The sequence below is a fragment of the Ursus arctos genome, unplaced genomic scaffold (genome assembly GCF_023065955.2).
Source record: "Ursus arctos isolate Adak ecotype North America unplaced genomic scaffold, UrsArc2.0 scaffold_14, whole genome shotgun sequence".
In the NCBI taxonomy this organism is placed as follows: Eukaryota; Metazoa; Chordata; class Mammalia; order Carnivora; family Ursidae; genus Ursus; species Ursus arctos.
The window spans coordinates 71,182,919-71,210,491 of record NW_026622808.1 but is presented as its reverse complement, the minus strand read 5'-3'; the positions used below and the strand labels follow the sequence as shown (position 1 = coordinate 71,210,491).

Below are 27,573 nucleotides of genomic sequence, written 5' to 3'. Positions count from 1 at the left end.
AAGGCCTGATCCTGGGGATGAAAGGTCCGGGGGGCGTATGCACAGAGGGTGCTCCCCCACCCCAGCCCTTGGCCCCCTGGCATGCAGGGCAGCAAAAACACAAGAGGGCACAGTGCTCTTCCGACCCACCATCTGCCACTTTGATGACAAGGCTTCTTGGCCTTGGGTGGAGGATGGTACCCCAGGGCAAACTGAAGAGGGAGGAGCCTCACTGGCGACCGGGCTCTTTCCGGCCAGTCTCCACCCTTCTCGCCCGGGACTGCTGCCCCCCTTGATGGGGTGTGGAGCGTGGAGGCTGGACGAGCGACGCTCGCCACCCGCCGTCGCCCACCTCCGCAGCCCCCACCGGTCTGCCGCCGAGCCACCCCGCCCCCCCCTCCCCGAGCAGGCACTCGCACCCCCGCGCCATGGCTTGGTACGCGCCGCCGGGCGGGCAGGACCGGGCGGGGCGGGTCCCGGGGCGGGTCCGGGGCCGGGCAGTGCTGCCCCCGCCGAACAAGGCGGACTGCAGTCCCGCGGGCCCCTCACAGCATGGGGAGGCGCTGCTGGCGGCGGCGCGCGCTGGCGGCCGCGTGTCTGGGTGCCGCGCTCCTACTCCTGGGCGCCGCGCCCCGCGCCCTGCGCCCGGGTGAGTGCCCGTCGGGCCCCTCCACGGGGACACCTGCTGTCTTCTCCCGGGCTGAGGGGTGAGGGGGTGGGCCCAGAAAGGCTCTAGGCGTCCGCGCCCGTGCTCCAGCTCCCTGCAAGGGTGTTGCGCCCCTCGAGAGTTGGGCTCTCAATGCCCAGGAGATGTGATCGTTTTGGGCCTCACAGCCTGTGCCCGGGGACCCGAGTCAGTTGTGGGTGGCAGAGGGCGTTTGGCCCACCCAGGAAGGCAGCTTCATTTACCTTGCCCCACACCTCTTAGCGCCCCGAAGCCCTTTGGCATAAGCTTGGGTAGGTTGGGTTGGGGAAGTTTGACGCTGCCTGGTCCTGAAGGTGGTCTCTCTGTGCCTGGAGCGCCCTGCTCCGCCCTGAAGTTCACACGGGGAAGGACTTAGGGCTCCTTTGCACCCACTGCATGGTCTGGTTGGGGAAACTGAGGCAGTTAGTCAGGACTCCGCAGTGCGTAGTAGCCGTTCTCGGCCAGGGGTGTGCTAGGTCTTAATCTACTTAATCTCCTCCCCATTTCACAAAGTGGGGAACTGAGGCGGAGAGATTGAGGGACAGGTGTGGATGGCTAGCCTGCAGGCTACGCAGTCTGCCTGGGGGTTGAGATGCCCAGTCAGCAGTGTGTTCCCATCTCTGGCTCTGTTTGCCTTTCCCAGGTGTGAGCGTGTTGGGGTAGGGGGCAGGGACAGGGAGGGGGGGAGGGGGGAGGTCGCCACTCTCCTCCCCCACCCTGTGTGGGCTCTGTGAGAGTCTCAGAATTCTATCTTTGGGGGACTCCCAGACAGGGTCCCAGGGAGTAAATAACCACACCCCAGGGCGGGCAGGGACTGCGGGCAATGGGGTCAAGGTGGCCCAAGAGATGAGGCTGAGGAATCTGTTTTTGGGGGGCACTCACCACCTGGCTGCCTGGCTGGGTCTACATTAGTGGATAAGGGTCATTCCACAACCCTACCTGCTAGATAACCTATTCCCTCTCCTCCCAGGTCCTCAGTACTCCCATCTATCACATGGAGTGCTCAAGTTCTTCCTTATGGAGCTTCTGGGGAGGTGAATTTAAATGAGACAAGCAGACAGAAAGTGGGTGGTCGTGATTAGGGGTTATGAGGGGTTGTGATTACGGGTGGCACTGTGCTCCCTTCATCCTGGGGTGAGAGGCTTCCTTCTCCTGCTTTCCCTCAAACCCCCATGCCTGCCTCTAGGCTGGAGGCCAGGGTTTAGCTGGGGTCCGGGTGAACAGGGCTTGGAGAGGCTCCCTAGTGTTCACCTCTGCCCAGTCACCCTGCCACTCACACCATTTCGCTCATGTCTGGACTCAGCCCCCCAGACCTGGACGCCTCTCCAAGCCCATGGAAGGGAGTTGTGGTCAGTCTTTCTACCACCACCCCTTTCCGTGAGCAGGCTGACCATCTGGGAGTGGTGCTCCTGGTCCATGGCAGGCGCTCCTGTGTCCCAGCTGAACGGAGTGTCCCCTAGCACAGTGTGGGCTGTGGTCCTACGGTCTGTGACCATGACAGTCTCCAGCCAGTCATTCACATACAAATGTTTACTCAGGACCTGGACTCCCAGCCCCCAGGGCTCAGCCCCTGGGGTGGGGTGCGCGCGAGAGAAAAGGCTAGAGCATCTGGGCCCTGGTGTGTGGGCTGTGTGTCTGGGGGGTATCTACAGAGGGGCAGGTACGTTCGGGTAGGCATCTGTGTGTCTGTATCTCTGGGGTTGCATGTGTCTCCCCTGCCTGGACGCAGCTCTCCTGCTACCTCCCCTCCCCAGGTTTGCAAGAAGAGAAAGGAACCAAGGTACTGGTCACCCTCTGCACTTTGTTCCTTTTGACCCTCTCCTGCAAAACCCAGGAGAGCAGGAGCTAGAGAGAGGGATTTGTGCTCCCCCTTCCTAGTCTTTGCCTGGGCCGCGTGCCCCGCTGGGCTTCCCTGCCACGTGAATAGCTTGGCTGTGACAAAAGAAGGGGAATCAAACCAACCTACCCAACCTCCTCTGCCAGCTCCTTTTCCCCCTGAGCCGCGAGCTAAAGCCCCTGACCTCCGAAGCGGGTGAGGGTGTGCTAAGGCTGGGCCCACAGCACCTGGCAGGCGCCGAGGGGAGACAGCTGGGTGGAAAGGCCTTCTGCCAACCGTCCAGCTGGAGGGGGATCCTGCTGTCCAGGGACTCTGAAAATGGCCTCAGTAGGGCCTTCAGCATCTCTGAGCATGTCCTTGAGGCTCTGTTCCAAGTTGGAAAGGGGTGGGGGGCCTCTGGCCTGGGAATAGGGCTCCAGGGCACAAGAGGAATGTCACTGTCTTACTCCAGGCAGGCGGGTCTGGCACGGTTCCCTTCTCCAAAGCGGAAGGTGTTGCCACACATGGGGCAGGGAACCCCTGAAAGGCTGTACTATAGGCCTGGGGCCTCTGATGCCCATCTACTAGTGGGGAAGTCTGGAACAGCCCACCCCGACACCCCTCGGCCCCCAGGATTCCACCAATGCTGACCTAGTGCCTAGGGTCCTGGAGATGAGGAAGATGCTGGGGGCCAGGTAGGACAGCTGCCGAGGATACCGCTGCCCTCAACACCCACTCTTGCCCCGGGCTCCCAGGGGCAGCTCCGCTGTCACCTCTTGTCCCCTTCTACCCTTTGCTTCCTCTGTGTCCCAGCCTGGGCATGGCGATGTAACCCTGTCCACCACATATTTGCGGGGCACGTGCTCATGCGAGGTGCCTTTCTAGGGCTGGGAGCAAAACTTACTAATATCCCTGCCCTTGCAGACCTTACATTACATGCAGACCAGTGTGCATCTCTGTCCCCAAAGGAACACTCAGGGGGAGTCTCCATGCCGCCACATTAAATCCCCTACCTGCTGATCATGGGGGTGGCATTGGGAGGGGCCCGATCCCTTTCCTAGGTTTGCAGGAGTTGAGTATCTTTCCTGAGGTTGGAAGTCTCTGTCCACTTTCAGGGGACCTGGGTTGGGGGCAGGGAAGGGAGAACGTGGAAGAGATTGGGGGGGGGACTTATTCCCAGGGGAGCCCATCCCTTCCTTCCAGGCTGGACTGCAGCCCTCCTTTCCTCCCCCTTTTCTTGGGGTCCAGTGCTTCCTGTCCGAGCTCCAAGGGTGATGTGTGTTAACAGAGATCTTCTCCCCTACCATCCTTCCTGGAAGGTCTCCAGGTGGGGAAGGACCCAGGAAATTTAGGTGGGGACCTTGGCTCTCTCTCCTCTTCCCTCTCCATCCCCTTCCTTCTCTGGCACCACAGCCCCTGGGGACTCAGGCCACAGAGACAACTGTACAGATTGAATGCAGTGTCCCAGATAGTCAGGGTGCCCCTGCAGTCAGGCAGCCTAGTGGCCCTAGAAGCAACCATTGCTTTTAATGAAAAACCAGTATTTTGGTTCTATGCAGAATAAATGCAGAAATGCCCAATAACAACTGGGGAGATGGGGTGCCAGGGCTGAGGTGGACCAGTGAGGATGGACATAGGCCTGGCCTTGGAGCTGAGCAGAGCCTCTCTAGGACCCAGCAGCAGCCCCTCAGCATAGAAGCCAGGAATCTTTGCAGGGGTAGCTAGAGGAGGGCAGAGTAGGCAGCTTGCCCCCTGCTTCCCACTGAGCCCCCTGCAGGACCCCATCCCATAGATTCTCCCTCATCTCCCTTGCACAGTGGGGCCCCAGTGCCTGACTCCTTTCTCAGTCCTGGCCCCTGGTCCCGCACAGGCAAGTAAAGAAATGTCTCAGAGGACAGTGTCTCAGTGAGGACATCTCAACTCAGGCCCACTTAAGCCAGATGTGGCTGCCTTCAGGAATGGGTGGATCCAGGGGCTGAAACCATGTCTCCAGCTCTAGGTTTGGCTTTTCTCTATTGTGGCCTCACTTTTAGCTCCCTCACCCCAAAGGGAGGGCTCTTTTAGGGATAATTCCAGGCAGAATCTCAAGGATGTGTCTCATTGGCCGGAATTGGGTCACATGGTGGCCACCTCTGAGCCAACTGCTGTGGCAGAAGGGAATGGAATGCTGTGATTGGCTAGGCCTGATCACATGCCTAACCCAGCAGTTATGGGAGGAGGACACCTATCAGAACCATGTGCATGGTAGGTAAGCAGGTTTGTTCTTAGAGGGAAATGAAGTGGACTAGCCAAAGGAGGGGGAGTGGCTGCCGGCAGCCAAATAAATAGATGCTCACCACACTGCTGTCCATTGTCAGATACTGCCATAGTGCCCAGGGCTCAGAGGCACCTTCCAGGCCTCCAGAGAGTGCCATGAGAAAAGGCCAGATGGCAAGGTGGGTCGCTCACTAGAATAGGCATTAGTAATGCCATTTGCAGAGAAAGAGACTAAGATCAGGAGAAGGGAAGTGACTTGCTTAAGGTCACCCAGCTAGGAAGTGTGCAGGCCAGGATTTAAATCCTAATCTAAATCCCTAACCCTTATGCTTTCTACTCTACAGGGCAGGGGTATTTGGGTTGGGCTTTGAAGGCTGCATAGGAGTTCACCAGGTGAGAAAATGGAGAAAGGGAATTTTGGGCAGAGGGAATGGCACAGACAAAAGCATGGAAGAGTGAAAAGGCCTGCTGTGGGCAGAGCTCTGGGTTCATGAGAAGATGTGGTAGGGTGGAAGCCAGAAAGGTACTATAAGTTGGGCAGTCATGGGTGGCCTTGAATGGCAGGCCAGGAGTTGGGGTACTCTTCCTAAGGCCACAAAGGGCTATCAATCTTTAAATAAATATTCACTGACAGTAGTTGAGGTACAGGGATTACAAGAAAACAAGACAGTCCCCTTCTTACAGAGCTGAACTTCCAGAGAGGCAGCCAGACATCGGCCCATATATAAACCACATAATTTCAGCAGTAATAAATGCCATGAATAAATTAAAAGGAGAGATGGAAAGATCCTGGTGTGGCATGCGGCTCACTGGAGACACCCTCTTTCCAGAGGGGACTTCTGAGTTGAAATCTGAACATGAAGTATTTACTCTAAAGTATAAGGGTTCCTGGAGGAGCATCCCAGCCAAGGAACAGTGCAAAGGCCCTGAGGTGGGAACTCAACGAATGTATTCATTGCTTGGCAGAATGACCAGTGTTACTAGAGCTGGGAGTGGGGGGAAAGGGGGTGCACCAGGAGGGGCTGTGGAAAGGAACAGGAACTTATTGTTAGCCAGTAGGAAGCCATGTAGGTTTTAAGATCACCAACGTAGAAGGAGGAGAAATAAGCTGGATAAGGAGACTGCAGTGATTGTCCTGGACAGAGCCAATGGGGCTTGCTGCCCTGAGCTGACTACCATGCAGGAGGTCAGGGGTGGGGGGGCGGGGGCAGTTCCTGATCATTCTGCAGGCAGAGGTGATAAGACTATACCCAAGAATGATCTGGCCAGATCAGGGGTTCCATTCCAGGTGGTTTGTGGAGTTCAGCAAATGAGTTTGAATTTTAAATACAAGTGGAGAGAGCTCAACTTCTCTTTGGGGGAAAAAAAACAAGTAGAATTTTTTCTTATTTGTGAAGGGCTTGTCAATATGTTCCTCCATGGGCCTGATTACCAGAGGGAATGTCCCTGACCCGGGGACATGCAGGTCAGGCCTGAAGTCCCAGGTCACCCGGGGAACTGAATGGGCTGGGGAAACCCTCCCTCCCCCTCCCCCAGCAAGGTCCCTGGGGCCTGCCAGTGCTGTTTGGGCCTGGCTGTCCCTGCCTGTCTGGTCTTGCAACACTGTGCCCAGCTAGAACTTATTAACCAGAAACCACATGTTGTAATCTTTGCTTGCTGGACTGGGAATCACCAAACAGTATTTCCCCCCAAATGGTGAAGTTTCAAATGGCCCACAGAACTACTTGCACCCTGCCTGGCTCCAAGGGGCAACCAATGCCTCTCCTGAGGGGTGGGTGTGCGCAGGGCCATTTAGTGGGTTTCTGCTTTCAGTTTCCTTGTGTGGCGGTTCACCCACTTACCTGTAGGTTTCATGAGGATGGGCGGGGCTGTGTGCTGCGCAGAATGGGTGCCTGAGAGATGTGCCCTCTAATGCATACGTGTGCAGTGGCTTGCAGTCAAATCCTGTTTCTGGGCTTTACTCGCTCTGAGGCCTCAGGCATGTTTCTTTTCCTCTTTGAGCCTCAGTTTCCCCACCTGTCAAATGCAGATAATAGTTTCTACCTGATAGGAGTAAATGTGTCAATGTGTGCAAAGCACCGAGCACATGCCAGGTGCTGGCTGACCCCAGGGCTGTGCCCCAGGTGCTTCTTCCCTGGCTCCCCGACCCTGCCAAAGCGCTGCCTCCTTTGCCAGCTGCCATGCTCTCTTAGGGGCTTCCTGCCCACACACCGTGGGCACTGCAGGGTGTTGGGTTGGTCTTCGCACTAGTCTACTGGACTGGGACTGTGGTCTGCTCATGAGGCTGGGGCTGCATGGTTTCCATGGCCTGGAGCCCTCCGGGCATGGGCACTGGGCTTTCCCAGACTCTGGGCAGCTCACCCTGTGCTGCTTCCTCCCCTTCAACCCCAGCTGGTTCGCTTTGAGCTATTTCAAAACTCCAGCTGTTTCACTACTGTGATCTGTTTCTCCTTCTGCCAGCCTCTGTCCCTGTCACTGTGTGTAGCTCTGTCACTTTCTGTCTGCATCTTTGGCACCCCCTAGTCCTTCCCACCTCCCTTCCACTACCCTCTTCCCACCCCCCTCCATAACCTTCTGCTATTTTTGTTTCCTTTTTTCAAAGCAGAACTCCATCGCGGGTTTGCCTGTGGCTGCCCTGGGCTGGCCCAGAACCTCACTGGCTGTGAGACCAGGCCTGCTGCCTGGCTCTCGCTGGCTTGTCTGCTCCATGGTGCCCTTGGCAGGGAGCCTGGGACCTGAAGCTTCGTGGAGGGGCTGTGGGGTGGAGGACACAGGCCAAGAGAGGCTTGGGGCAACCAGAGTGGAGTTTGGGGGATGCCTCAGTGTGGCCCTGTTTGTGGCCACCCTGCCCTCAGAGCTTTCCAGAGTGGGGGACTGGATGCAGGGATCTTCAAGGCAATCCCCTTCCAGCCCTCCTAGACCCATCTGTCCCCCTCCAGGGCCAGCCTGCCCATCCCACTAGACTGTAGGTTTTTCTGATCTGTGTGGCGGGAAGGGGTGGGGTGAGTGGGGTGGCCCAGCCCTATAATCACTGGCCACAGCTACTCTATAAATAGGGCCTCCCTCCAGTCCCTGTTCCTTCTGACCCTCCACCCACTGGCCCCTGAGGTCTGGTATGGGATCCACTTTTCTGCAGGCTGTAGCCTGAGCAGGAAATGAGTCCCCGCACAAGGGTTAGTGTTTCCAAAGGCTGGGTGCCTCCCTCTGAGCTGTGAGGCTTGGGGTAGACATGGGCCTAGGTGGGCTTCACTGTCCCTGGGGCATGTCCTCCGACACCCTGGTGGGAACCAGCCCTTCCTCAAACCCAAGCTGTGGCTCTGAAAGGAACTTGAGCCACAGGTGACACACGCGCAGAATGGTGAGGAGGGCGCCTCTCCTCCCCGCTGTGAGTGGTGCTGTGCTCACGTGACCCAGCATCTCCTGCTGGCTGCTGCTACCCTTAGGCCAGTGGTGGCGGCCACCCTGCCAGCCCGAGCCTGGGGCCTCCGCTGCACTTCGAGGGGCCAGCCAACATTGCTGCCGCCGCTGGTCAGCTCATTGTCCCATGACAGTGGTGTTGCTGGGACGTGTCCAGCTGCCAGGAGACCGAGGTTCCAGTCGTAGGACCACTGATGAATCCCAATATACAGGTAGGCCCTGAGGGCCTCACCTTCTCCCCACACCTTGGCTACAGAAGAGCCCAGGCCTTGTTCCCAGGACACTGGAGTGGAGGATGCCTGAGGCTGCCAGAGGCATGCCAGGAGGCCCTGGACAGTGAGCTTCAGATGCACACAGAAGGTTCTGGAGGCCAAGGCGAGGCCAGTCCTGCTGTCGTTTATTCATTCCTTCAGCCAGCGTCTGTCAGGCATGGCTCTAATACAGCAGTTCTCAAAGTGTGCTCCCGGGCCAGCAGCATCAGCATGAGCTGGGAGCTGCTAGAAATGCAGATTCCTGGGCCCCACTCCAGCGCTACAGGGCTAAAACCTCTGTGTGTGGGGCCAGGTAATCTGTGTTTTCATCTACGCATGCCAAAATTTGAGAACCACTACTCACGGTCAATTTGCCAACAGTTAATCTAATTTTCAGTTAATCAAATTTTCCAAGTTTATTTCTTCGTCAAAAACACGTCTTAAAGAAAACGCTTGAATCTTTTCGATGAACGTATTCTTGGCAGCAGTTTGAAGACTCTTCATTTTTCTGAAAGCCTAAGGTCATAGAAATGTTCATTCATCTTATAAATATATTCTTTTCTCGTATGATCCTGAATTCTTGAAGATATTCTTCTTATGAATAAGCAATAGTCTTATGAATTCAGGAATATATTATGGTAGCCATTGACTAAATTTGTAAGCTAGATTTATATAAAATGTCCTTGCATATATTCTTTTTTTATGATCAGTATTTTTATTTATTTTCATTGAGATCTAATTCTCATTCCATAAAATTCACTTTTTTAACGTACACAATTCAGTGGTTTTTGGTGTATTTAAAAATTGTGCAACATGACCTCTCTAAATTCCAGAATATTAGCCATTAGCAGTCACTCCCCATGTTCCCAGTGATTCCCCCGCCACGTCCCCCAGCCCCAGGCAACCCCTATCTTCTGGCTCTACGGATTGGCCTATTTTGGATGCTTCATGTAAATGGCATCAAACAATACGTGGCCTTTGGAGTTGGGTTTCTCTCACTGAGTGTAAAGTTCGAGGTCCAGCCGTGTCGAGGCCAGGGTCAGTACTCTGCTCCTTTTTACGGACGACGACGTATGGATGTACCACGGGACTTAACCATTCGTCTGCCGATGGACATTTGAAGTTTGGGTTATTAAATAGAATGCTGACGGGAACATTTATGCGTAAGTTTTTGTGTGAACGTGTTTTCAGTTCTTCTGGGTGTGTACCTAGGAGTGGGATTACTGGGTCATAGGCTAATTCTATGCTTAACATTTCCCCCCCGATTTTTGTTATTGTGGTAAAATACACGTAAGATAAATTTTGCCGTCTTCATCATCTGTAAGTGTACAGTCCAGTGACACGATGCATTCACAGTGTTGTGTGACCGTCCTCTCCACAGCTCTTCCCGTCTTGTCAAACTGAGACTCCGCACCTGTTAAATGACTCCCTGTTCTCCCCTCCGCACCCTGGCGACCATCACCTGCTCTCTAGCTCACGGGTTTTTACGAGTCCTGGTACTGTGCGAGTGGAATCATTCATGATTGGTCCTTTTGTGACCGGCTTCTTTACTCAGCATACCCTCCTCAGGGCTCATCCATGTTGCAGCGTGGGTCAGAGTTTCCTTTCCTTTCCAGGCTGACTGACACCCACTGTATGAATGGACCCCATGTTGCTTCTCTGTTCACCCCGATGGACTCTCGGGTTGCTTCCACGTTCTAGCCGTTGTGAATAATGCTGCTGTGAACGTGGGTGTGCAGGTATCTTTTAGACGCCCTGCTTTTTCAGCAATTTTGGGTATGGACCCAGAAGTGCAATTGCTGGGTCGTATGGTAATTCCACGTTTAATTGTCTGTGGAGCCTCCATGCGGTTTTCATAGCAGCTGCCCCATGTCATCTCCCCACCAACGGTGCACAGGATTCCAGTTTCTCCACGTCAACAACACTTGTTCTTTTTTTTTTGATAGTAGCCATAATAATGGGTGTGAGGTGACATCTCATCATTTTGAGTTGCATTTACCCAGTGATTAGTGATGTTGACCATCTTTATATGTGCTTATTGGTCATTTGTCTGTCTTCTTTGGAGAAATGCTATTCAAGTCCTTTGCCCTTTCTTGATTTTATTTTTTGCTGTTGTTGAATTTTAGGAGTTCTTTATATATCCCCTATCAGATACATAATTTATAAATATTTTCTCCCATTCTGTGTGTTGTCTTTGGTGCACAAAATTTTTTTTAATTTAATTTAAATTCAGTTAATTCACATATGGTGCATTACTAGTTTCAGAGGTAGAATTCAGTGATTTCTCAGTTGTATATAACACCCTGTGCTCATTACATTATGTGCCCCCCTTAACGCCCATCACCTAGTTACCCCATCCCCCCACCCACCTCCCCTCCAGCAACCCTCAGTTTGTTTCCTAGAATTAAGAGTCTCGTATGGTTTGTCTCCTCTCTGATTTCATCTTATTTTATTTTTCCTTCCCTTCCCTTATGATCCTCTGTTTTGTTTTTTGAATTCCACATATGAATGAAATCATATAATTGTCTTTCTTTGATTGACTTATTTTGCTTAGCATAATACCTTCTAGTTCCATCCACATCGTTCCAAATGGCAAGATTTCATATATAATCTCACATCTTCTTTATCCATTCATCTGTCAATGGACATCTGGGCTCTTTCTGTAGTTTGGCTATTGGGGACATTGCTACTATAAACATTGGGGTGCAGGTGCCCCTTTGGATTACTATGTTTGTACCTTTGGGGTAAATCCCTAGTAGTGCAATTGCTGGGTCACAGGATAGCTCTATTTTTAACTTCTTGAGAAAGCTCCATACTGTTTTCCAGAGTGGCTGTACCAGCTTGCGTTCCCATCAACCGTGTAAGAGGGTTCCCCTTTCTCCTCATCTTTGCCAACATTTGTTGTTGCCATTCTTGTTAATTTTAGCCATTCTGACTGGTGTGAGGTGGTATCTCATTGTGGTTTTGATTTGTATTTTCCTGATGCCGAGTGATGTTGAGCATTTTTTCATATGTCTGTTGGCCATTTGTAGGTCTTCTTTGGAGAAATGTCTGTTCATGTTTTCTGCTCATTTATTAACTGGGTTATTTGGTCTTTGGGTGTTGAGTTTGATAAGTTCTTTATAGATATTGGATACTACAGGTGCACAAAGTTTTTAAATTTCCATCAAGTTCAATTTACCTATTTTTTCTTTTGTTACCTGCACCTTTGGTCATACCCAAGAAACCATTACCAAATCCGATGTCATGAAGCTTTTGTCTTATGTTTTCTTCTAAGAGTATTATTGTTTTAGGTCTTATGTGTAGGTCTTTGATCCGTCTGAGTTAAATTCTGTATATGGTGTGAGGGTCCAACTTCCAGTCTTCCCAGCACCGTTTGTTGAAAGGAGTGTCCTTTCCCCTTTGAGTCATCAAAATCATTTGACCATGTATGTAAGGGTTTATTTCTGGGCTCTCTATTCTATTCTATTGATGTATATGTTTGTCCTTACACTACGGTTTTGTTACTATAGCTTTGTAGTTAGTTTTGAAATTAGGAAGTGTGAGTCCTTCAGTTTTCTTCTACTTTTTCAAGATATTTTCTGGCTATTTGGGGTCCCATATGAATTTTAGAATGGGTTTTTCTATCTCTGCAAAAAAATGTCATTGGAATTTTGACAGATTGCGTTGAATCTGTAGATCGTTTTGGGTAGTATTGACATTTTAACAATATTAAGTTTTCCAATCCATGAACATGGGACATGTTTCCATTTCTTTGTGTCTTCTTTAATTTATTTCAGCAGTGTTTTGTAGTTTTCACTGTGCAAGTCTTTCATCTCCTTGGTTAAGTAGTTCCTACGTATTTTCTTCTTTTTTACACTATTGTAAATGGAATTGTTTTTGTACTTTTCATATCATTCTTTGTTTATGTATGGAAATGCAACTGAATTTATGTATTGACTTTGTATCCTGCTACTTTGGTGAACTCATTTATTAGTTCTAACAGTTATTGTGTGTGGAATCTTTAAGGTTTTCTGCATATAAGAGGTAATTCTGCAAACAGAGGTAATTTTATTACTTCCTTCCGGTTTGGATAACTTTTCTTTCTTTTTCTTGTCTAATTGCTCTGACTAGAACTTCTAGTATTGTGTTGAATAGAAGTGGCAAAATGGGCATCCTTGCCTTATTCCTGATGTAGAGGAAAAGCTTTTAGTTTTCACTATTGAGTATGATGTTCACTGTGGATTTTCAAAAATGGTTTGTATTGTGTTGTGGTACTTTCCTTCTGTTCCTTGTGTTTTGAGTGTTTTTTTTTTTTTTTTTATCATGCAAGTATGTTGGATTTTGTCAAATACTTTGTGTCAAGTGAGATGATTGTGTTTTTCCCCTTCACTCTCTTAATGTGATGTGCTATAGGAACTGGTGTTTGTATGTTAAATTATCCTTGCGCTCTAGGGATACATCCCACTTGGTTGTGATGCATCATCTTGTTTAATGTGCTGTTGAATTCCGTTTTCTAGTATTTTGTGGAGGATTTTTGCATCAATATTCATAAGGGATATTGGTCTGTAGTTTTTGTTTCTTGTAGTGCCTTTGTCTGGCTTTTTCCCCCCAATCAGAGTCATACTGGCCACATACAATGAGTAAGGAAGTGTTCCCTCCTCTTTAGTTTTTGAAAAGTTTGAGAAGGACTTGCATTAGCTCTTCTTTATATGTTTGATAGACTATAGCAGTGAAGCCCTCAAGTCCATGACTTTTATTTGTCAGGAAGTTTTTGATGACTGATTCGATCTCCTTACTAGCTACAGGTCTTTTCAGATTTTCTAACTACTTCATGATTTAGTCTTAATACATTTTGTGTTTTTAGAAATTTGTCTATTTCATCTAGGTTATCCAATTTTTTTTGGCATACAGTTGTTCATAGTATTCTTTTTTTTTTAATTTCTGTAGTCAGTAGTAATGTCCCACTTTCATTTCTGATTTTAGTAAGCTGTATCTTCTTTTTTTCTTGGTCCATCTAGCTAAATAAAGGTTATTCAATTTGTAGATCTTTCCAAAGAACCAATGTTTGGTTTTATTGATTTTCCCTATTTTTCTATTCTCTATTTCATTTATCTCTATTCTAATCTTTATTATTTCCTTCTTTCTTCCAGTTTTGGGTTTTTCTTTTTCTAGTTCCTTAAGTTGTAAAGTTAGGTTGCTAATTTGAGATCTTTCTTGTTTTTTAATGTAAGCATATATACTATAAGTTTTCTCCTAAGCACTTTCACTGCATCCCATAAGTTTGGTATGTTGTTTTCATTTCTGTTTGTCTCCAAGTATTTTCTAATTTCCCTTGTGATTTCTTTCATCCACTGGTACTTTAAAAGTGTGTTCTTTGATGTCTATAAATTTGTGAATTTTCCAGTTTTCCTTCTGTTATTGATTCTGACTTCACCCTGCTTTGGTCAGAGAACATATAATATGTATGATATATAGCTTTTAAAATCTGTCGTGACTTATTTTGTGGCCTAACATATAGGCTGTCCTGGGAAATGTTCCTTATGCATTGGAGAAGAATGTGTATGCTGTTGTTGTTGCATAGAGTGTTTTGTATGTGTCTACAGTTGGTTTACTATGATATGTAAGTCCTGTTTCCCTCCTCATCTTCTCTCTGGTTGCTCAATTCATTATTATGAGTGGTGTATTGAAATCTCCAACTATTACTGTAGAACTGTCTACTTCTCCCTCCGATTCTGTCAATTTTTGTTTCATATACTTTGATGTTTTGGTAAGTAAATGTTTATAATTGTTCTATCTTCTTGCTGTCTTGAAACTCTTATTTGTATATAAAGTCTTTCTTCGTCTCTTGTAAACTTTTTTGATTCAAAGTCTATTTTGTCTGATATTAATATAGTCACCTTTGCACTATTTTGTTATTATTTGCTTGGAATATCTTTTTCCATCCTTTCGCTTTCAACCAGTTTGTGTCACTGGATCTCAAGTGAGTCTCTTGTCGACAGCGTATAGAGTTGGGTCAGATATTTTTATCCGTTCTGCCAATTTCTGCATTTTGACTGAAGAGTTTAATCCACTGACATTTAAAGTAATTACTGATAAAGAGGAACATCTGTCATTTTGTTATTTGTCTTCTCTATGCTTTATAATTTTTTTCATCCCTCATTTCCTGTATTACTATCTACTTTTGTGCCTAGTCAATTTATTTTTTATTTATTTATTTTTTTAAAGATTTTATTTATTCATTTGACAGAGATAGAGACAGCCAGCGAGAGAGGGAACACAAGCAGGGGGAGTGGGAGAGGAAGAAGCAGGCTCATAGCGGAGAAGCCTGATGTGGGGCTCGATCCCAGAACGCCGGGATCACGCCCTGAGCCGAAGGCAGACGCTTAACGACTGAGTCACCCAGGCGCCCCCTAGTCAATTTATTTTTTGTAGTAAAATGTTTAAATTCCTTTCTTACTTCCTTTGTGGATACCATGGGGATTACATTGAACATCCTAAAATTATACATTGTATTTTGAATTTATACAGGTTTCTTCATTTGAAAGGGCCATACTTGTCCTGTTTCTTTGTATGACTTATAATTTTTTTGTTGAACACTGGACATTTGAATCTAATAATGTAGCTCTGGAAATCAGTTTCTCTTTCTCCGTGATTGCTATTTTTAGTTTCTGTTTTTGTTTTTGTGATTGTTGTAGCCTATCTCCGTGCTGAGGTTCAGCCCGAGGTATAAATTTAAGGCCTTCTTAGGTCTTTTCTGAGCCTCTCATTGGACATTCACAGTTTCTAATTTTCCCCACCTATGCAGTTGTTTTGAATGTTTTAATATTTAATGTCTGGCTCCAAAAAAGGGAAAAGAGAAAAATGAAGGGTGGAGAACAGGAAACCATCTCTTTAAGTCTCCTGGAAGTCACTTTATGTGCAGGGGGGGCTTGCAACAATGTGGGGAGGTACAACTGATCAAAGCACAGATCTCCGGTATTTGGAGAACAGCATCCTTTTTGCCCACTCTGGCTCTTGCATGCTGTAAGCTGCTCTAAGAACACATGCACAGCTGCCTGCCATGTGGCTGGGGTGGGGGATGGATAGCTGCCCCTGTGCTAAGAGCTGAAACTGACTGAAATTTACCACCATTTACCATTTAAGCCTTCCCATGGAAGTTGCAAGCCTTCAATGGACTCCCGAATTCCAAGTCTATCTGATGTATCAGACAGATTCTGCTAGTACAATTGTTGCCTAGGTGGGGAGACAGATTCTTGGTGCTCCTAGTCTGTCTTCTTTCCAGAATCCCCTAGGCTTAGCTTTTAAGGAATTGCCAAACTGTTTACTGTGGCAAAATATCTCTATTTTACATTCCCACCATGGAAGTATAAGGGTTCCAACAGCCATCTTAGTGAGTGAGAAGTTGTGTCTTACTGAGGCTTTGATTTGAATTTTCCTAACAGCTAGTGATGCTGAGCATCTCTTTATCTGTTACTGGCAGTTTGTATATTATTGGAGAAACGTCCATTCATATCCTTTGCCTACTTGAAAAGTTGGGTTATGTCTTTTATCATTTGGTTGTAAGCATTCTTTATATATTCTGGGTGCTAGTCCCTTATCAGATATATGATTTGAAAATATTTTCTCCAAGTTGGTGTGTTGTCTTTTCACCTTCTTGATGGTGTCCTTTGAAGCAGAAAAGTTTTTAATGTTGATATAGTCCAGTTTATCTATTTTTTCTTTTGTTGTTTGTGATATTGATACCATATGTAAGAAATCATTGCCAACTCAAAGATCATGGAGATTTATGTCTATGTTTTCATTATGAGTCTTATATTTTTAGCTCTTGCCTTAGGCCTATGATCCACTTTGAGTTGGTTTTTGTATATGGTTTGAGGTAGTGGTACAATTTCATTCTTTTATCTGTGGATATACAGTTTTCTCAGGAAAATTTATCATAAAGAATATTCCTTCCCTATTGCATTGTCTGGGCATCCTAATCAAAAATCAGTTGATCTTAAATGTAAGGGTTTGTTTCTGAACTGTGAATTCTCTTTCATCAATCAATGTGTTTCTCCTAACTCAGCACGACAGTCTTAATCATGTACACTGTAGTAAGAATGAGTTTAGGAAGTGTGAGAGCTCCAAGTTTGTTCCTTTTCAAGATTGTTTTAGATATTCTGAATCACTCGAATTTTCACATTAATTTAAGGATCAACTGTCAATTGTCAACAACTGTCAATTTCTGCAAAAAAAGGCAGTTAGGGTTTTTATAGGGACTGCATTGCATCTGTAATCTGGGGCATACTGCCACCTTAATGACATTAAATCTCCCAATCCATGAACATGAGGTATTTTCCCATCCGTTCAGGTCTTCAGGTTTTCTCAATGAAATCTTGTAGTTTTCAGGGACAAGTCTTGCACTTCTTTTGTTAAATTTATTTATTTATTTATTTATTTATTATTATTATTATTTTTACAAATCACAAATTTAATTTTATTATTTTGATAACTGGATTTCTTTTGAATTTTACATATGTCATTGTATGCTATTTAAATATTATTCTTTTTTTAATAATGATATTTTTTACATTATGTTAGTCACCATATAGTACATCCCTAGTTTTTGATGTAAAGTTCCATGATTCATTACTTGCGTATAACACCCAGTGCATCATGCAATATGTGCCCTCCTTAATACCCATCACCAGCCTATCCCATCCCCCCCCAAAGCCCTCAGTTTGTTTCCCAGAGTCCATAGTCTCTCTCTTTTTTTGAAATTAATTAAAAGATTTGTGGTTTTTTGGTTTTTTTTTTATATTTTAATGTTTTTTAATTATATTATGTTAGTCACCATACAGTACATCCCTGGTTTCTGATGTAAAGTTCGATGATTCATTAGTTGCATATAACACCCAGTGCACCATGCAATACGTGCCCTCCTTACTACCCATCACCAGTCTATCCCAATCCCCCACCCCCTCCACTCTGAAGCCCTCAGTTTGTTTCTCATAGTCCCCAGTCTCTCATGCTCCATTCCCCCTTCTGAATACCCCCCTTTCTTTATCCCTTTCTTCCCCTACCGATCTTCCTATTTCTTATGTTCCATAGATGAGAGAAATCATATGATAATTGTCTTTCTCTGCTTGACTTATTTCACTTAGCATTATCTTCTCCAGTGCTGTCCATGTTGCAGCAAATGTTGAGAAATCGTTCTTTTTGATGGCTGAGTAATATTCCATTGTATATATGGACCACAACTTCTTAATCCAGTCATCTGTTGAAGGGCATCTCGGTTCCTTCCACGATTTAGCTATTGTGGACAATGCTGCTATGAACATTGGGGTGCATATGGCCATTCTCTTCACTCCGTCTGTATCTTTGGGGTAAATACCCAGAAGTGCAATGGCTGGATCATAGGGTAGCTCAATTTTTAACTTTTTAAGGGATCTCCACACTGTTTTCCAAAGTGGCTGTACCAACTTGCATTCCCACCAACAGTGTAGGAGGGATCCCCTTTCTCCACATCCTCTCCAACATTTGTTGTTTCCTGCCTTGTCAATTTTTGCCATTCTAACTGGTGTAAGGTAGTATCTCAATGTGGTTTTGATTTGAATTTCCCTGATGGCTAATGATTTTGAACATTTTTTCATGTGTCTGTCATTGGAAAAGTGTCTGTTCATATCTTCTGCCCATTTTTTGATTTGATTATTTATTTCTTGTGTATTGAGTTTGAGAAGTTCTTTGTAGATCTTGGATACCAGTCCTTTATCTGTAGTGTCATTTGCAAATATCTTCTCCCATTCTGTGGGCTGCCTCTTAGTTTTCTTGACTGTTTCCTTGGCTGTGCAGAAGCTTTTTATCTTGATGAAGCCCCACAAGTTCATTTTTTCTTTTGTTTCTCTTGCCTTTGGAGATGTGTCATGAAAAAGGTTGCTTTGGCCGATGTCGTAGAGGTTGCTGCCTATGTTCTCCTCTAGGATTTTGATGGATTCCGGTCTCACATCGAGGTCTTTCATCCATTTGGAGTTTATCTTTGTGTATGGTGTGAGAGAGTGAGAGTCAAGTTTCATTCTTTTGCATGTAGCTGCCCAGTTTTCCCAGCACCATTTATTGAAGAGACTGTCTTTTTTCCACTGGATGTTTTTTCCTGCTTTATCAAAGATTAGTTGCCCATAAAGCCGAGGGTCCATTTCTGGGTTCTCTATTCTGTTCCACTGGTCTATGTGTCTGTTTTGTGCCAGTACCATGCTGTCTTTGTGATCACAGCTTTGTAGTACAGCTCGAAATCCGGCATTGTGATGCCCCCAGCTTTGTTTTTTCTTTTCAACAATTCCTTGGCGATACGGGGCCTTTTCTGGTTCCACACAAATTTAAAGGCTGTTTGTTCCAGTTCTTTGAAAAATGTCATTGGTATTTTGATCGGGATAGCATTGAAAGTGTAGATTGCTCTGGGTAGCATGGACATTTTAACTAATCCTTAATATTTTATTCTTTTTGTGCTGCAGTAAGTGGAGATGTTTTTGTAATTTCAATTTTGAATTTTTCATTACTAGTATTTAGAAATACAATTCATTATTGAATATTGATCTTTTATTCTACAACCTTGCTGAACTCATTAGCTCTTAACTCTAATAGTTGGTGGATTTTGTGTATATATATATATTCATGTCATCTACAAATAGGCATAATTTTACTTTTTCTTTCCAATCTGGATGCTTTTTCTTTCTTTTTCTTGCCCATTTACCCTGGCTAGAACTTCTAGTACATTGTTGAATAGAAGTGGTGAAAGTGGACATCCCTTGTTTTGTTCCTGATCTTAGAGGTAAAGCATCCAGTTTTTCACCATTAAATATGTTAGCTGTGGGTTTTTTCCTAGATGGCCTTTATCAATTTGATGATGTTCCCTTCAAGTTCTAGTTTGTTTAGTGTTTTTATTATGAAAGGGTATTGGATATTGTGCAATGCTTTTCTTGCATGTATTGATCATTATGTGGGTTTTTTCTTTTACTCTATTAATATGCTGTATTACCTTGATTGATTTCTGTATGTTGAACCACTCTTGCATTCCTGGAATATATATTACTTGGTTACATATACATTTTTATATGTTGATGGATTCAGTTTGCTGGTTTTTGGTTGGTTGTTTTTTTTTTTTTTTTTGGGAACTTTGCATCTATGTTCATAATAAATACTGTTCTGTAGTTTTCTTTTCTTGTGATGTCTCTGTCTGGTTTTGGTATTAGGGTAATAAGGGGCTCACATAATGAGTTGGGAGGTATTTTCCATCCCCCAATTCTGTTTCTTTTTTTTGAGGGGGCTAAAGAGTTTGAAAGAGACTGGTGTTAATTCTTCTTTAAATATTTGGTAAAATTCACTCGTGAATCATCTGATTATGAGCTTTTCTTTGTGGGATTTTTTTTTACATTACTACTTCAATGTATTTATACATATTATTATACATATTCATTATACATACAATTGTTATATGTCATTGGTATTTTCTATTTCCTTTTGAGTCAATTTCAGGAATTTGCATCTCTTTAGGAATTTGTCCATTTTATGTAGGTTATCTAATTTGCTTTTTTACAATTGTTCATGCCTTTCTCATTTCTGTAAGATTCAATTCTAATGGTTTCTCTTTCATTCCTGTTTTTAGTAATTTGAGACTTCATTCTTCTTGGTCAGTCTAGCTAAAGTTTTCCAATTTTGTTGATCTTTTTGAAGACTGCATTATACTTTATTCATGTATTAATAAGTATAATCATACTTTAGAAAACTATGATCAAGAAGCATAAGATCATGCTTGCCTAAATCAACTACATTACTAATAATATAGTCATATTAATTGAATATGTAGGAAGATATTCCTTAAAACACATTTAGAGTAAAAGAATAAATTTAGTAAACAGAGTTTTTGGTAGTTTTAGGAAGATTGAAAGTGCGGCACTGAGACAGATAGATTGTATCCCTGAGCACTGTCTTCCAGTCTGGTAGACAGCGAAACCTGCATTTACCATGAAGTGACACTGGCCAGGGAAGTACAAGCTGCCGTAGGAGTCCATGGAAGTCATGTGATCTGGTGGACTGTCACTGAAGAACCTGCAGCTTGGCTGTGTCACCTCTATTGCTACCCAGCCCTTTCTGGCTGCCTACACCCAGGATCTGGGGAGACTGGACAGCCAGTCAGCTTGGTGAGCCCCTTAGGGCTCCATGACATGGGGCTGGTAGGGGTGGGGTATGAAATGAAGGCAGATGGAGATGGGTAAATTGGGTGATCAGGTCTTTACCAGAGGGCTGTGGGCTGGGTCCCACCATTCCTCTCATCCCTGCCTGCCTGGTGTCCTCCAACTCTGAAGGAAGGACATGGGGGCAGGAGCGATACCAAGTACCCTGCCCTGGTGGATTAGGGGGTCCTATCAGTGCCCCATACTCCACCAACCCCCTGGAGGCAGATGAGACACAAGAGGGAAACTGAGTCTCAGAGGTAGATCAAATGTGCCCAAGGGAATTGGCCAAGTCCCCCAAGGGCTACAGCCAGTCCATCTGATTCCTCTTTCCTTACGCCCCATAGCATTTGAGAACAGCCTGGGCTCTGGCTGGCTTGGTGGGAAGAAGAGGAGTCCCCTGCAGATGCTTTATGACTTGGACCAGGTAGGTGGACAGGCCCCTACCCAGTGATGCCTCCCTCTACCTCCAGCCACGGGAAACTAACCCCAGTGTAGACCTGCTGTCTTGGCACTGGAGCCCACAGTACGGCATGAAGAGGCTTCCTCTGCAATCAAGGTCCTATGCAGAGAGGAGAATGCCCGTGACAAGGGCAAATCTTGGGAGAAGCTGAGAGACCTGGGGTCTCCACCCACCTACCCATCCATCCACCTACCCATCCATCATCCACCCAGCAACCGACTGAAGCCACATGGTGCCAGACATTCTTCCATGTGTTGAGGATATAAAAGAGTAAAGGACCCTCAGGAAGTTGACAGTCTAGTAGGGAGACAGGAATTAAGTGACCCCCCCCCCAATTTTAGTACCTGCTGTGATAGGGAAACATGCAGGGAGCCCCTGCCCTCGCGCTGTTCTTAGGCACCCGGACCAGGAGGCTTGCTGGCCCAGGCAACTCCATTCTGTGGGCCTGCTGGGACCATGCACAGCCCAAACACACAGGCGATTAGACCCCACTGAGAGCCACAGGCCCCTGGCTCACACACACACGAGTAAGCACAAGGAGAGGCACCCATTCAGACAGCATGTGTAGAGCACCCACTGTATGCAGGCTGTGCTCAGGATGCTGCTGATCTTGTGGCAGTCCAGTCAGCTGGGTCCCTGACCTGGTGCAGCTGACTTCCCCAGGTGAGGAAGACATCCCGTCATTGCCACCTGGACTAAGCTGTGCGGATTTGCATCGAAAGGGGCAGTACAAGAGATCTACCGGGAGGGTCCTAGTTTAGATGGGGGAGAGAGATCCTCTCTGAAAAAGGGACATTGGTGCTGAGACCTGCTGAGAAGGAGTTACAAAGCAAAGAGGAGGGGTCCGAGGGGCTGGCAGTGGACAGACGACAGAAGAGGGTGTGCAAGTTGAGCCAGGAACGGGCAGCAGCGTGGCGATGCCTGGCAGGTGGGGCAAGGGCAATAGGGAAACCATAGAGGGTTTTAAGCTGGGGAGAATGATCAGACAGGTAGGGTGGGTTCACTGAATCCCTGAGGGCTAAGCCAAAGGGGCCTGTGGAGCTTATCTGACCCACGCCCTTGGGTTGCAGGCGTGGAAGCCTTGGTTCAGAGAGGGTAACTGGCTTGCCCTGGGTCACACAGCAAGCTGAGGGCAGGCCAGGCTCTCAGCAGGATCCTGGGTTCCACGAGTTCCACAGGCTTCTGAGGGCAGATGGGGCTGGCTCAGCCTCTTCACAGTCTGAGGTCCCACTGACTGTTGGCTGTCAAGGCCCTCGGAGCTTAGCACCTTGCGGCTGGGGAAATAAGAGTAATAAAAATAATCTGGCCAACAAGGGCTAACTGTGTACCAGACACTAGTTCTGTGAACTTATTTTGTCTTCATGGCAACCCTATAAGGTAGGGCTGTTGTTATCCCTGTTTACAGATGAGGAAACCGAGGCACAGGGAGTCCAAGGACACAAAGAAGGTCACAGAGCTCATAAGGACTAGAGTCAGGCTAAGGATCCAGGCAGCCAAGTCCAGTCAGGCTGGAAGAGATGAGTGTTGGAGCTGCAGGGTTTTTTCCTGGACCAGTGGGCATAGCCCCAGCCTCTGAGTCCTAAGGGACCTGGGTTGGGAGTCCCAGCTTCCCTACTTGAGAGCTGTAGGCAACTCATTTCTTCTGAGCCTCAGTTTTCTCATTTGTATGAAGATAGCATTAACTGTCTTGGTATTTACAGGGCTCTAAGCAACAGAAAAGCTGACTTTAAGCCATAGGGCAGGCAGTGTTTACTTCCCAAGATGCTCAGAGACTAGCAGCCCTTGCTACAGCAGCAACATGTTGCCCATCATCATCCTCTGAATGCTGATATATGATACACCTTGTTGCCTCATGACTTCAAGTTGACTGCCAGGGCTCCGGACATCTCACGGGATGGTACCCCAAGCAGAAAGGGAGGGGCTGGGGCAAAGAGTTCTTTCCTTCAGGAGCCCTTTCTTTTTGTGCTGAAGGAAAGTCTTTCCTGGGAGCCATCTAGCAGACTTTCCTGTACATCTCCTTGGCCCAAACTAAGCCACATGTCCACCGCTGGACCCATAGCTTTCATGAAGTTGTGTGAGGCTGCTGTGACTGGTTCTTCCCCAAGGCTCAGCACATGACCTACCACAATTGGGGTCTGCTGGCAAGGAAGGAGGGTGACTGACAGGTGGGTGGTTGGCCAACCTTCCCGGCCACAAGAAATTTGTGGGGATGTCTGGAAGCTGAAAGCAGACCTTGGCTGTGGGGCCACTGGATACAGCCTTCTCCTGGCACCCATGTGAAGCCAGGCTCCTGAGGCCAGCCCTGTGAGTCTGCCTTAGAGAGAAGGACATCCTCTAAGTGCTCTCACGCCCCTCACTGCTCTGAGGTTGGCAGCTACCCCCCAGTGAGATTTTGAAAAAGTAAGATAAGCACATGATAGGGCATTCAACCCTTCAAAAGAGTATATGCAGTGAGGAGTACCTCTCCTTCCCACCCTGGCCCTGGTTACCCCTGGAGGCGACCAGTTCGTTCCCCGTGTGCCCTTCCAGGCATATTCGAGGCATGTGTGTAGTGTCCAATGCTCTGTCATGTGCTTAGGTCACTTTTCCAGAATCATACCTACAAGTATATATGTCCTTTTATTCTGCTTTATGTTTTAATTGAGAAAAATTCAAAAATAAACAGAAGTAAAATGTACAATGAACCCCCACATTCCCATCACCCAGTTTGAACAGTGATCAACTCTTGTGCAATCCTGTTTCATCCAAACCCGTCTCCCTCCATTCCTACCTGGGATGATTTGGAAGCAAATCCCAGCCTTGTTTATTATGTGATGATTTCAATAGATAGCTAAAAGAGGGGCACCTGGGCGGCTCAGTCAGTTAAGTGTCTAACTCTTGATTTGGGTTCAGGTCATGATCTCAGGATGGTGAGATGGAGCCGTGCTTCGGGCTCTGTCCAAGCTCAGCAGGGCATCTGCTTGGGATTTTCTCTCTCCCTTTGCTCCTCCCCACCATGCTCCCTCTCCCCCACCCTCTCTGAAACAAATAAACAAATAAATCTTTAAAAAATAATAAAATATGAGAGGCTCCCTACAACCTATCCTTTCTGCAGCATTTTTTATTTCCTTCCTCACCCTTTGTAACCCAAAGTATGACATGGTACCTCCTGTTCTGTACCTTAGCTTTTATCACTTGAAGTATCTTGGATTTCTACAGGATACTTTTAAAGTCATGAGAAGCACAAATGAGCACCCCCCACACACATACGTTCTTCCCCTCCCCACCTGGCAACGTCAGATGCTCTTACGTAGGCACTGGACGCAGTGTCCCACCATTTCGGATGCTACTTTGTCCTTCTCTGAAATAGAAACACTCACCAGGCTTTTTCTGTAACTAGAATATAACTCACATACCATAAAATTTGCTCTTTTAAAGTGTACGCTTCAATGGTCTGTAGTGTACTTACAAGGCTGTGTGACCATCACCACTCTCTAACTGCACAACACTTTCATCACCCCAAAAAAGAAACTCAGCACCCATTAGCAGTCCCACCTCCCTCCCCCCACCCCTGACAACTACCAATCTACTTTCTGTCTCTATGGATCTATTCTGGACATTTCATATAAATGGACTCAATCATATAACATGTGACCTTTTGTGTCTGGCTTCTTCCACTTAGCATGCATAATCTTTTTTTAGGGTGCATCAGAACTTCATGCCGTCTATGGCTGGGTAATATTCCATTGTATGGATAGACCACATACTATGTATCCAGTCATCATTGATGGACATTGGGTTGTTTCCACCTTTTGGCTATTATGAATAATCTTGCTGTGAACATTTGTATACAAGTCTTGGCCTGACATATGTTTCCAGTTATCTTGGGTATATACCTAGATATGGAATGGCTGGATCATATGTTTATTTTATTTATTTATTATTTTTTTTTGAGAAGCTGCCACACTGCTTTCCACAACAGCTGTATCATTTTACACTCTCACCAGCAATAAATGAAGGTCCCATCTTCCCACTTCCTCCACAATGTTTGTTATTGTTTTATTATAGCTTGAAGGTTTTTAAGGCAATTTTGAGAAATTAAAAACACTTTTCCTAAGAATTCTTGGACTGAAAATCAGGAAGAGGAGGGGCAGGAGGGGGAGTCTTGGAAGTGAGACCCTGTTTGGTGCAGAAGGGAATTGAAAGAAAGGAGGGGGCGGGCGTGGTGGCTTGGGTCTTAGCACTGCTAAGGCAGGCTGGGAGGGGCTGGCCCCTGTGTCCTAATACTACCTAATTTATAGAGTTGTGAAGCGCACAGCAAAGTGCCTGGCACACAGCAGGTGCTAGATAAATGCTGGATGTTACTATTTCACAGAGGAGAGACAGGCTTCAGAGAGGGCAAGCTTCCTGCCCAATCACTGAGACTAGAATTTGTTGGTGGAAAAAAAAAAATCAACACCCAAAGGAACATACCCATTCATAAATACAGAATTTGCTAATTATTGAACAAAAACAATATCTCAGTAGCCTGCAAGTGGCTGCCTTTTTCAACTCTTTATATGGAATTAAAGTTGTTGTTCTTATACACCATCCTGCTTTTAGTAAACAGTGACCAGATATTCAATTTGTGCCCACGCTCACCACTCTGATGACATACTTATTTATCAGGCTTACTCTGACACCATCATATTCATCATCAGGACCTCCTTGGTCCTGAGTCCCTAACCCTATTTGTTACATCCTTCCACCTGCCTCAGTGAGGTTAGTCATTTTCCTCCAAAACCTGGTCTAGGACAGATCCCTGGGTCCCAAATCACAGTGATCGGTGGCAGTGCTGGGGTTCGAGTCCCCTGTTCCTTCACCGCTGCCGGGTGGGCGCAGGGCCCGCAGCGCTGACCCCCCCACCCCCGCTGTCGCCCGCAGGGCCCGCGCTCGGCCCTGGCCGAGGTGCACCGGCAGCGGCGCGACCTGCTGCGCCGCGCCTGCAGCCGCCACACGCGCCGGCAGCGCCTGCTGGGGCCCGAGGACCTGCGGCACGTGCTGGTGGACGACGCGCACGGCCTGCTCTACTGCTACGTGCCCAAGGTGGCCTGCACCAACTGGAAGCGCGTGCTGCTGGCGCTGAGCGGCCACGCCCGCGGCGACCCGCACGCCATCCCCGCGCACGAGGCGCACGCGCCGGGCCGCCTGCCCTCGCTGGCCGACTTCACCCCGGCCGAGATCAACCGGCGGCTGCGCGCCTACCTGGCCTTCCTCTTCGTGCGCGAGCCCTTCGAGCGCCTGGCGTCGGCCTACCGCAACAAGTTCGCGCGGCCCTACAGCGCGGCCTTCCAGCGGCGCTACGGCACGCGCATCGTGCGGCGCCTGCGGCCGCGCGCGCACCCCGACGCGCTGGCCCGCGGCCACGACGTGCGCTTCGCCGAGTTCCTGGCCTACCTGCTGGACCCGCGCACGCGCCGCGAGGAGCCCTTCAACGAGCACTGGGAGCGCGCGCACGCCCTCTGCCACCCGTGCCGCCTGCGCTACGACGTGGTCGGCAAGTTCGAGACGCTGGCGGAGGACGCGGCCTTCGTGCTGGGCCTGGTGGGCGCGCCGGGCCTGCGCTTCCCTGCGCCCCCGCCCCGGGCCAAGGCGGCCGCCGCCCGAGACCTGGCCGAGCGCCTCTTCCGGGACATCAGCCCCTTCTACCAGCGGCGCCTCTTCGACCTCTACAGGATGGACTTCTTGCTCTTCAACTACTCTGCCCCTTCCTACCTGCGGCTGCACTAGGCCTTGAGCTTGCGGGGCCGTCACACCGCCGATGCCCCGAGGGCTCAGGTGGGGCCGGACAGTGTGCATTTCTGGTGGCCACCCCCCGCTCCCCGCAGCCCCATGCTGGTGCTGCCCGCCCGGGACTCCACCCTGAGCACCACTGCCCCGGTGCTTCCCTGCTTGGCCAGCCCGCCTGGGCCTCCATCCCACCGGGCCAGGTATGCGTGCAGCCCACCTCAGGCGGCTGTGCGCCAGTGTGCCTGCCTGTCACTTGATGCTTGCTTCCTCTGACTGCGCCAGCTGGCAGGCGCTTCTCCAGACCCTGGGTGGGGAAGCATTGAATTACTAGTATTTTTTAGTTTGCGAGGGGCCATTTTGGGGGGGTCAGCTTTGACTCCAAATCTGTTCGTGGTGTAACAGAGCAGATTGCTCTGCGGCCTGTCCTAGTGCCCTTTTCACCTCCCCTGCCCTGGCATTGACAGCCGTGGCCCAGGAGGAAAGCCGTCTGTCACTGGCTCAGGCTAGGGCCATCCCTGTCAGTAGGCATGGCACTGGAGCCCACCCTGAGTTGCCTTCCTCTCTGCCTCTCCCTGTCGCTAGCCCCACCTTTGATCTCAGTCTGGCCAGATCCTAAGTCTTCCCTGTGTGCCCACAGAGCCAAGAGTGCAATATGGTGGCAGGTTTTCTGGGGCCTTGGTGAGCTGGGGAGCTCATGTTTTTGAAATAAATGTTTTTTACGTCTGACATATTGGAGTTTCTCCACTTCATTTTGCCATTTGCTCTGTCAC

The 27,573-nt window shown here is 47.7% G+C and overlaps 1 protein-coding gene across 2 annotated transcripts; it reads left to right on the top strand.

Moving 5' to 3' along the window:
• The first annotated feature begins 515 nt into the window (after positions 1-515).
• CHST13 (carbohydrate sulfotransferase 13) lies at positions 516-27,531 on the top strand. Of its 2 annotated transcripts, none has more exons than XM_026501506.4 (3): positions 516-628; positions 20,940-21,019; positions 25,958-27,531. In XM_026501506.4, the coding sequence occupies exons 1-3, from the start codon at positions 532-534 to the stop codon at positions 26,801-26,803; spliced, it is 1,023 nt and encodes a 340-aa protein (XP_026357291.1). In that variant the 5' UTR covers positions 516-531; the 3' UTR covers positions 26,804-27,531. The 2 variants fall into 2 exon arrangements, with proteins under 2 accessions (XP_026357291.1, XP_044241050.1); XM_044385115.3 differs by lacking the exon at positions 516-628 and adding an exon at positions 9,085-9,567.
• The last annotated feature ends 42 nt before the right edge of the window (positions 27,532-27,573 follow it).